The sequence below is a fragment of the Ostrea edulis genome, chromosome 5, assembly GCF_947568905.1.
Source record: "Ostrea edulis chromosome 5, xbOstEdul1.1, whole genome shotgun sequence".
In the NCBI taxonomy this organism is placed as follows: Eukaryota; Metazoa; Mollusca; class Bivalvia; order Ostreida; family Ostreidae; genus Ostrea; species Ostrea edulis.
The window spans coordinates 41,740,855-41,752,627 of NC_079168.1; the positions used below are offsets into that span (position 1 = coordinate 41,740,855).

The 11,773-nt window shown below is 35.2% G+C and overlaps 1 protein-coding gene across 1 annotated transcript; it reads right to left on the bottom strand.

Annotated features, from left to right (window-relative positions):
* Positions 1–1,328: 1,328 nt before the first annotated feature.
* LOC125652519 (uncharacterized) lies at positions 1,329–11,217 on the bottom strand. Its single transcript, XM_048881804.2, has 4 exons — positions 11,041–11,217; positions 9,733–9,906; positions 9,260–9,382; positions 1,329–3,548 (listed from the first exon to the last, which is right to left on the bottom strand). The coding sequence occupies exons 1-4, from the start codon at positions 11,117–11,119 to the stop codon at positions 3,406–3,408; spliced, it is 519 nt and encodes a 172-aa protein (XP_048737761.1). The 5' UTR covers positions 11,120–11,217; the 3' UTR covers positions 1,329–3,405.
* Positions 11,218–11,773: the final 556 nt, after the last annotated feature.

Consider the following 11,773-nt stretch of genomic DNA (forward strand, 5'->3'; position numbering starts at 1 on the left):
AATCGTCTTCTCAAGAACCAATGAGTCAGAAGAGCTGAGATTTACATGAAAGATTCCCCGACATTGTGCAGATTCAAGTTTGTAAAAATCATGGCCTCCAGGGGTAGGTTGGGGCCACAATACGGACTATGGTTTTACATGCAAATATATATGGAAAGTCTTAAGATATGGGCCAAGGTAACTCAGGTGAGCGATGTGGCTCTTGGGCTTCTTGTTAATATTGAAATCAATACCTTAAGGTGGGCCTTTAGTCCTGGATTTTTGGGGTTTCGTAGCATTTTTAGCTCAAGTGAGCTTTTCTGATTGTCTGTTTTCTGTCCGTCTGTCTGTAAACTTCGTACATTTTCAACTTCTTCTCCTGAACCACTAGGCCAATTTCAACCAAACTTGGCCAAAAGCATCCTTGGGTGAAGGGCTTTCTAGTTTGTTCAAATAAAGGGCCATGTCCCTTTCAAAGGGGAGATAATCACAAAAATAGGGTGGGGTCATTTTAAAATCTTCTCAAGAACCACTGAGCCAGAAAAGCTGAGATTTACAAGAAAGTTTTCTGACATAGTGCAGATTCAAGTTTGTTCAAATCATGGCCCCTGGGGGTTGGATGGAACCACAATAGGGGATCAAAGTTTTAATGCAAATATATAGGAAAAATCTTCTCAAGAACCACTGAGCCAGAAAAGCTGAGATTTACATGAAAGCTTTCTGACATATTCAGATTTAAGTTTTTTAAAATCATGGCCCCCAGGAGTAAGACGGGGCCACAAGGGGGGATCAAAGTTTTAGATACAAATATATAGGGAAAATCTTTTAAAAAATTCTTCTCAAAAACTACTAGGCCAGGAAAGTTGAAATTTACGTGAAAACTTCCTGCAGATCAAGTTTCTTAAAATCATGGCCCCTGGGGGTAAGATGAGGCGACAATAGGGGATCAATTTTTACATACAAATATTAGGGAAAATCAGTAAAAAATCTTCTGAAAAATCACATGAAAGCTTCCTGATCCAGTCCAGATTCAATTTTGAAAAAATCATGGCCCCTAGGAGTAAGTTGGGGTCACAATAGGGATCAAAGTTTTGCATGCGAATATATAGGGGAAATCTTTAAATATGAGCCAAGGTGACTCGGGTGAGTGATGTGGTCCATGGGCCTCTTGTTTTGTTTGGAATCAATAAATTAATATTCTGAGTAATGAAAAAAGACAAAACAGTTAAGGATTTCCATATTAATTTTTATTACAGACACTACTGAAGTCATGTACTCCTATGTAGATTTTTTTATGAAATCCATTGGAAACAGTTTTTTATTGTTATTTTAAAATAAAAACAAGAAAATATTTTTTAAATTGCATTTATTTATCAGTTATTCTCCAAAATGTTAAAAAACAAACAAATGTGGACATAATTTCCTTATAGCATGGATTGCACATTATTTTTTCGGTTTATTTTAGTAGATGTACATCTGTTATAGTTATTTACGAAAAAAAATCCATACCTTTCCTTAATAATTTCAAATCTATACCTTCCAGAGTATGTATACCCCCAGAAAACAAGAGTACCGCAAACGGTACATAATACGCCCGTGAAATGCTTACATAGGGTGTTTTTCTTGTGCTATAATTTGTATAATTTTGCTTCAGGTAGTATCAGCCATCATGAGGTTGTGACAAACTTTCATATGAACAAAGGGTCTTAGCTTAAAAATCGAGATTTCCTCAAAATGGACTAAGTTCAACAACCTGTAATTTTTTCAAAAAAGGAAGAAAATCAAAATCCATCCCACATGCACATCTTCAGTACCTATACAAACACTCCACAAAATAAGAAGGTCCTCACTTAAAAACTGTGGGAGGAGTTGGGCAGACAAATTATGTACCCTCCATAGAAAATTAATTTCCAAATAGACTAAGTTCAACAACCTGTAATTTTCTCAAAAATTGTAGAAAATCAAAATCCATCCCACGTGCACATCTTCAATATCCATACAAACACTTCACAAAATAAGAAGGTCCTCACTTGAAAACTGTGGGAGGAGTAGGGCGGGCAAATTAAGTACCCTCCATAGAATATTAATTTCCAAATAGACCAAGTTCAACAACCTGTAATTTTCTCAAAAATTGTAGAAAATCAAAATCCATCCCACATGCACATATTCAATACCCATACAAACACTCCACAAAATAAGAAGGCTCTCACTTGAAAACTGGGAGGAGTAGGGTGGACAAATTATGTACCCTCCATATAATAATTATTTCCAAATAAAGGGGCAAAACTCCTTGGAAAAAAGGCCGAAATTGATCAAATTTGCAGTATGATCTAGAGTGACCCACAAAGAAGCTACACAGCAAGTTTCAGCATGATATGTGAAAGGGAAATGAAATTATAAAGAGAAAACCCCGAACAGACGGACGTACAGACATCGTTTTACCATAATACGTCCCGTCTAAAGACGGGCGTATAAAAAAACGAAGCCTGGCATCATACAGTTGAGCTATTCAAATTCACTCGTGGATTAAAATTTTATATAATTTCATGAAAAGACACAGATAATGATTCCTTATCACTTTGGTAAAATGTTTGTGAAAAATAAAGGAAATCTATCGCATAATGGACTTGAAAAATAATTTAATGAAAACAGAGTCTTTGGATTTAATATTTTGAAACATATCATTGATTATTCAAATATAACTAAGACTTTTGAAATATTTTATGGCTAACAAGATTTTTTACAATCACTATTGAAAAAGAATCCAGCAGAATTTATATTCCAGTCATTAAATCATTGACTTTGCAAAATCTTATGACATCACAGGAGTGTGGAACTACGTTAATGTTCCAGATATCACAATGTCTCAGATACCACAATTATTGGTTCAGATATCACAATGTTTCAATAACAATTGAAATTCAGATACATGTACAATGGTACTGATATAATGGTTCACATATCACAATATGGTTTCGATATAAATATCGCAATGTATCACAACAAATGAAATGCGTAGCGGACAAAGCTTTACACCAAAGACAGGTAATGGCAATTTTTTATTACTGGCACCGGTATATATTGTGCAAAGAGAGGTTTATTATGTTTTTTGTTTTACTTTGGGGTGGGGAACTGAAGTATTCTTTTTTGATTCATGACCAGTTTATTTTTAACAGTCTGGGAATATTGTTATTGATCATTCTAATAACAGTCTATCAATGTGTGGATATTATGTTCAGATGTAAATATTCTCTTACTCATCATTCTAATAACATTATGCTGTTAATGTGTGAATATTATGTACTGTTACTAATCGTTCTAAACATTTCATCAGTGTGTGAATATTCTGTTATTGTGTATATTCCATCAAGAATGGGAATATTTTGTCAATGTGTGAATATTTTGTTATTAAATGTGAATATTTTGTCAAGACGTGAACATTTTGTTAAGCTGACGCAGAGTAGAACTGACAGACTCCATGTTCATAACATTCACATCCATCACATGTATTAACCCTGCGTGACTTCCTAATGCGTCCTCTACTGTAAGCCTCAAGTCTGTTGTCATCTCTGAAAAAAAAGATGATTTAAGTTAAGATGCACTGTGTAATGAACATGCCATCAAATTTGAGAATGTGGCAGTTTGGTAATATTTCAACTGTTACATACTATAAATTAATTTTTGGTTTGATTCAATCTTTTTAGGCCATGCCATTAAATGACTGGGGAATACAGTGTTTCCCCTTTCTATCTGACATTAAATGACTGAGGAAGTCAATGTTTCTCCTTTCTATCTGACATTAAATGACTGGGGAATACACTGTTTTCCCTTTCTATCTGACATTAAATGACTGGGGAATACAGTGTTTCCCCTTTCTATCTGACATTAAATGACTGGGGAATACACTGTTTTCCCTTTCTATCTGACATTAAATGACTGGGGAATACAGTGTTTCCCCTCTCTATCTGACATTAAATGACTGGGGAATACAGTGTTTCCCCTCTCTATCTGACATTAATTGACTGGGGAATACAATGTTTCCCTTTTCTATCTGACATTAAATGACTGGGGAATACAGTGTTTTCCCTTTCTATCTGACATTAAATGACTGGGGAATACAGTGTTTTCCCTTTCTATCTGACATTAAATGACTGAGGAAGTCAATGTTTCCCCTTTCTATCTGACATTAAATGACTGAGGAATACAGTGTTTTCCCTTTCTATCTGACATTAAATGACTGGGGAATACGGTGTTTCTCCTTTCTATCTGACATTAAATGACTGGGGAATATGGTGTTTCCCCTCTCTATCTGACATTAAATGACTGAGGAAGTCAATGTTTCCCCTTTCTATCTGACATTAAATGACTGAGGAATACAGTGTTTTCCCTTTCTATCTGACATTAAATGACTGGGGAATACACTGTTTTCCCTTTCTATCTGACATTAAATGACTGGGGAATACACTGTTTTCCCTTTCTATCTGACATTAAATTACTGAGGAATACAGTGTTTTCCCTTTCTATCTGATATTAAATGACTGAGGAATTCAATGTTTCCCCTCTCTATCTGACATTAAATGACTGGGGAATACACTGTTTTCCCTTTCTATCTGACATTAAATGACTGGGGAATACAGTGTTTTCCCTTTCTATCTGATATTAAATGACTGAGGAATTCAATGTTTCCCCTCTCTATCTGACATTAAATTACTGGGGAATACGGTGTTTCTCCTTTCTATCTGACATTAAATGACTGAGGAATACAGTGTTTTCCCTTTCTATCTGACATTAAATGACTGAGGAATACAGTGTTTTCCCTTTCTATCTGACATTAAATGACTGGGGAATACACTGTTTTCCCTTTCTATCTGACATTAAATGACTGGGGAATATGGTGTTTCCCCTTTCTGACATTAAATGACTGGGGAATACAGTGTTTTCCCTTTCTATCTGACATTAAATGACTGGGGAATACAATGTTTTCCCTTTCTATCTGACATTAAATGACTGGGGAATATGGTGTTTCCCCTTTCTATCTGACATTAAATGACTGGGGAATATGGTGTTTCCCCTTTCTATCTGATATTAAATGACTGGGGAATACAATGTTTCCCCTTTCTATCTGACATTAAATGACTGGGGAATATGGTGTTTCCCCTTTCTATTTGATATTAAATGACTGGGGAATACAGTGTTTCCCCTCTCTATCTGACATTAATTGACTGGGGAATACAATGTTTCCCTTTTCTATCTGACATTAAATGACTGGGGAATACAGTGTTTTCCCTTTCTATCTGACATTAAATGACTGGGGAATACAGTGTTTTCCCTTTCTATCTGACATTAAATGACTGAGGAAGTCAATGTTTCCCCTTTCTATCTGACATTAAATGACTGAGGAATACAGTGTTTTCCCTTTCTATCTGACATTAAATGACTGGGGAATACGGTGTTTCTCCTTTCTATCTGACATTAAATGACTGGGGAATATGGTGTTTCCCCTCTCTATCTGACATTAAATGACTGAGGAAGTCAATGTTTCCCCTTTCTATCTGACATTAAATGACTGAGGAATACAGTGTTTTCCCTTTCTATCTGACATTAAATGACTGGGGAATACACTGTTTTCCCTTTCTATCTGACATTAAATGACTGGGGAATACACTGTTTTCCCTTTCTATCTGACATTAAATGACTGAGGAATACAGTGTTTTCCCTTTCTATCTGATATTAAATGACTGAGGAATTCAATGTTTCCCCTCTCTATCTGACATTAAATGACTGGGGAATACACTGTTTTCCCTTTCTATCTGACATTAAATGACTGGGGAATACAGTGTTTTCCCTTTCTATCTGATATTAAATGACTGAGGAATTCAATGTTTCCCCTCTCTATCTGACATTAAATTACTGGGGAATACGGTGTTTCTCCTTTCTATCTGACATTAAATGACTGAGGAATACAGTGTTTTCCCTTTCTATCTGACATTAAATGACTGAGGAATACAGTGTTTTCCCTTTCTATCTGACATTAAATGACTGGGGAATATGGTGTTTCCCCTTTCTATCTGACATTAAATGACTGGGGAATACAGTGTTTTCCCTTTCTATCTGACATTAAATGACTGGGGAATACAATGTTTCCCCTTTCTATCTGACATTAAATGACTGGGGAATATGGTGTTTCCCCTTTCTATCTGATATTAAATGACTGGGGAATACAGTGTTTTCCCTTTCTATCTGACATTAAATGACTGGGGAATACAATGTTTCCCCTTTCTATCTGACATTAAATGACTGGGGAATATGGTGTTTCCCCTTTCTATCTGACATTAAATGACTGGGGAATATGGTGTTTCCCCTTTCTATCTGATATTAAATGACTGGGGAATACAATGTTTCCCCTTTCTATCTGACATTAAATGACTGGGGAATATGGTGTTTCCCCTTTCTATCTGATATTAAATGACTGGGGAATACAGTGTTTTCCCTTTCTATCTGACATTAAATGACTGGGGAATACAATGTTTCCCCTTTCTATCTGACATTAAATGACTGGGGAATATGGTGTTTCCCCTTTCTATCTGATATTAAATGACTGGGGAATACAATGTTTCCCCTTTCTATCTGACATTAAATGACTGGGGAATATGGTGTTTCCCCTTTCTATCTGATATTAAATGACTGGGGAATACAGTGTTTTCCCTTTCTATCTGACATTAAATGACTGGGGAATACAATGTTTCCCCTTTCTATCTGACATTAAATGACTGGGGAATATGGTGTTTCCCCTTTCTATCTGATATTAAATGACTGGGGAATACAATGTTTCCCCTTTCTATCTGACATTAAATGACTGGGGAATATGGTGTTTCCCCTTTCTATCTGACATTAAATGACTGGGGAATATGGTGTTTCCCCTTTCTATCTGATATTAAATGACTGGGGAATACAATGTTTCCCCTTTCTATCTGACATTAAATGACTGGGGAATATGGTGTTTGCCCTTTCTATCTGATATTAAATGACTGGGGAATACAGTGTTTTCCCTTTCTATCTGACATTAAATGACTGGGGAATATGGTGTTTCCCCTTTCTATCTGATATTAAATGACTGGGGAATACAGTGTTTTCCCTTTCTATCTGACATTAAATGACTGAGGAATACAGTGTTTTCCCTTTCTATCTGACATTAAATGACTGGGGAATACACTGTTTTCCCTTTCTATCTGACATTAAATGACTGGGGAATATGGTGTTTCCCCTTTCTATCTGACATTAAATGACTGGGGAATATGGTGTTTCCCCTTTCTATCTGACATTAAATGACTGGGGAATATGGTGTTTCCCCTTTCTATCTGATATTAAATGACTGGGGAATACAATGTTTCCCCTTTCTATCTGACATTAAATGACTGGGGAATATGGTGTTTCCCCTTTCTATCTGATATTAAATGACTGGGGAATACAGTGTTTTCCCTTTCTATCTGACATTAAATGACTGGGGAATACAATGTTTCCCCTTTCTATCTGACATTAAATGACTGGGGAATATGGTGTTTCCCCTTTCTATCTGATATTAAATGACTGGGGAATACAGTGTTTTCCCTTTCTATCTGACATTAAATGACTGGGGAATATGGTGTTTCCCCTTTCTATCTGATATTAAATGACTGGGGAATATGGTGTTTCCCCTTTCTATCTGACATTAAATGACTGAGGAATACAGTGTTTTCCCTTTCTATCTGACATTAAATGACTGGGGAATACACTGTTTTCCCTTTCTATCTGACATTAAATGACTGGGGAATATGGTGTTTCCCCTTTCTATCTGATATTAAATGACTGGGGAATATGGTGTTTCCGCTTTCTATCTGTCCTGTCATAGTTTTAGTTTTCTAAAGCTGATTTTTTTTATGTGCAGTTGCATATTGATGAGTTTCCAATCAAGTTTGAGTTGTACTTTGCTTGTTGTTAGTGGAATAATTTAATTTAATAATGGCCCTTTGGCTTGAACATTTTCAAAGAGTGCACAGTCTCTATTGTGCTTGCTGATGTTGGCTAACATTTGTTGTGTAGTTATTTATAGTTGAAGTGCAGATCATGTTCAAAATTTGCTTCTTTTAATTTACTCAATGTTATTAAGAACAACTAGGCTGCATTTTGTCAAACAGATGTACACCTTATATACTAATGTTTTATGCAGCAGTAGGTGCAGAAAATATATTTGCTTGTGTGTTTCCAATTTCCATTTGTTCATTCTTCTAAGTTATTCATGTAATCTTTCACACCATAATACATTTCTTGTGACCTTTGTTTATTTTATAACTCATTTTTCATGGTTGTGTGTAAATGATACTTGATCATGATGTGCAAGATCATGATGTGCAAAAGAAGTTTTGAAGCAATTGGCATACCATAATGGGTCAAAGTTTTACATAAAAATCTAAAGTTCTAAAAAAAAAAACGAGATTGCTCAAACAATTACCTCTGGAGCCAGAGTAGGGCTACATGTGCAGGAAGAAATATTTACAATGTGTCAAAGATATACTGGAACATTTGTAGGAGCATATTTGTACTGGGTCATGAGCCAGAGTGAGCATACAGTATTGTTGATGTCCCATAGAATATTTCCAACAGCAATAAAATAATTACAATTCATCACATCAGTTAGTACCTTCAGATCTATAACTGTCCAATAGAAGGTCTTGGCTTATTGCTGTGTGTAATTGACCAATAGCAAGTTATGGCAGATATAAAGCAATGTGGCCCATGGGGCTCTTGTTTTTAATTCATAATTGAATCTAACACTACTGTGAACAAGATGTTTTTGTGAAATATGGCCAAATGTGATGGTTTACTAGATCAAATTTTGGTATGAAAAGAAAGGTCTTGTCAAAAGGAATACCCATGTGAAATTTGAAAGTCCTATCACCATCAAATCAAAAGCTATGGCCATTTTAAACAAAATTGAAATATCACAAGGTAAAAAAATTTGGTACCAAAAGAAATGTCTTGTCACAAGGAGTACACATATGAAATATGAAAGCTTAATCACAATCCATTAAAGATTTTTGTGGACAAACAGACTGAAATGGATGGACAGACCAAAACTATATATATGCCACAGCCTGAATCTTCGATTACAGGGCATAAAAAGCATTTTTTTTAAATTCATGTACCAAACAAGAAAAGCCTTGTTCACACACATATTAGTATAAGTTTTAGAAGATGAAGAAGAAAACTGTACAAGATTATTTGATGTTTGAACATTTCTTACCATCTTTTTTATTGATAAGAACCAAGAATGGAAGTTGATTTAAATCTCTGTCCGTGGAAACCATGGTCAGGTCATTAACAACATCATCCTTGTCTGACAATGGGTCAATGATGTAAACAACACCTATTAAACAGATCAACAGGAAATTGGTACATACTGCATAAGCTTAAACAACAATGTTGTTTCACATTCAAATATCTCCTACTACATGACATCTTTGCAAGCCAAAGGTTTTCGGTCCGCTCTGCTCATTGTGGGGAGCGGTATGGACCAAACACTCTTGGTTTGCAAAGATGACTGCATGGGCTTAGAAACGATATTGTTTCAAAAGCCAATATTGTTTCAAACTGGAATATCTTGCTGGTTTTACAAACCACCACAATACCACTATGTGATAGGTAAATACAAATCTACAAGACTCTAACTCATAATGTTATCTCTTGATCTTTTTAAAAACAAAATCAGTGAGGTACCATCGGTGCCATGGAAAAACTGTCGTCTTTTCAGTCGGAAGTCCTCCCGGCCGCACAGATCCCACATCATGTACACGCTGTCTGATGAGACTCTCTCCACATTGAAACTATCTGTTGGAATTGTGTCAAGGTCATTTCTGCCAAGTAACCAGCTGTACAGTAAATGGGTCTTGCCTATAAACCAATATATGTACATTAATTGATGATGACTGAGATGTACAATATGATATACTTTCAAAATAGTACATGAAGTAAGTTTTTGTTTTAAAATTTATTTCATAGATTTATAAGTTTTCATTATAAACTGTGAACACAGTGTGTTGCACAATATGTTTCATTCCAGCTTAAAGAACTATATACCTGTAGGGTATGGGACAAATTTGTTTCTCTAAAATGCCTTTGAAGTTTTTGATGAGGAGTGTATGAATGTTCAGCATTCTGATATATATTTTTATCAGTAGTCTTAAGATATGACATAATAAACTTTGAGTATAACTTTTGAGAAATAAGTGCACATTTTTGCATAACTTTACTTTTTACAGATAGAAATTGCATCGGAGAACATAATTTGTATTATTAATGACCATACAGTACATTGGAGAATATGATTTATATCAAAACACATGATAAATGCTTAATCTATTTTGGATGTCAAACTACAACAAATAAAACTGGTCATAAATATCATCAGTCGGTTAAAAAGCTCTACAGAGCTTGTGTTGACTTGTTGATTGTATAGTACCGACTTTAAATAAAATTTACTTACTTTAAAACTATCATGATTTTATGACACAGTTGAAGTTTTAGAATAAATAGGAATTCAAATTCCAATTGCAGATTTCAAAAGGATTCTTATAGGCTAGTAATGATTTTTCTAGGGGCCAAACTAAACACAACTGGCTAATCGTCGCAACACAAACAGGGCCGTAAATTAACCTTCAATTTGGAGGAGGCAGGAAATTAGGCGGGGGTCTGGGGGCCGCCCAGACGCTGAGCACATTTTGTGCACACTGAACACGTTTCGTGCAAAATCCTTGATTCTAGGGCCTTCTAAGATGTTACTTGACTAACTCATTCTAAAAGAAAGATTTGGAATGCTTTTTAAGGGAGGTATCATGTTCTTAGTTATTGGAAACAACATAAATTCTAATGAACTTTAAATTTTAATTTTTTTTGGCTCAAAAGTTGGAGGAGGCAGCTGCCTCCTCCGCCTCCATGTAATTTACGGCCCTGACAAACCCTCACTATCAGTTTCACAACTGAATAAATTACATGAAAATACATGTATGAAAAAGCATGAAGTGATACCTGCTCCACTATTTCCTATTATAAGTATTTTCTTTGGTAAGTCATTTATTGTTGAAACTCCACTGCAAGTTCCTCCCATAATAAATCAAAGAGAAACATGTGTGTTATTTCGCTAGTCACAATCATTTTTTGTTTACACCAGAAACGGATATTTGCTCAAATTTGCATCTCGATCCCGATCGAATACAAACCACGGGGTTGTCAGAAGTTTCAGACCTATTCAAGTTCTGCCCAGAGGTTTCGGCCTCTTCCATTTTGGCCCATTACATGCTTCACCCGTTATTACTTCATATACAATTTAGAAACGCTCGTTATTTCGCATACAAATATTAAGGATGGATCCTTGTGGATTCAGACATAGATGATATATGCATCATTTTTGTTAAAATAGACGCAAGTTTAAACTGGTTTAAAGATTCTTCAACCTAGTCAACACACTATGAAAATCAAAGTATTGATCTAAGGGAGTTGATTTTATGTAGATTTGCACCAGATGCTTTAGGGATTGAGACATATTCCAAATTAAAAATTTTAAAAATAGAGAGGTACCCTCAAAAGTTATAAATCTATGCATAAACGTATATTGTGTCTATTGTTTTGAACATATTTTATTGATGAGATCAAAGGATTGGGACCAAGTTCTGACAACTTACAAGTCCCTCTCCTAAAATATTTCAATATGTCATGCAAGGTAATAATTAACAGGTAAAATGTACAATGATTAAACGAATCT

Excerpts from the sequence above, each read along its gene's own strand:
- LOC125652519 (XM_048881804.2), bottom strand. The coding sequence starts at position 11,119 with ATGGGAGGAACTTGCAGTGGAGTTTCAACAATAAATGACTTACCAAAG. Across the intron at positions 9,907-11,040 it reads AATAGGAAATAGTGGAGCAG|GCAAGACCCATTTACTGTAC; the intron begins GTATCACTTCAT and ends ATTGGTTTATAG. Across the intron at positions 9,383-9,732 it reads GTTTTTCCATGGCACCGATG|GTGTTGTTTACATCATTGAC; the intron begins GTACCTCACTGA and ends TCTGTTTAATAG.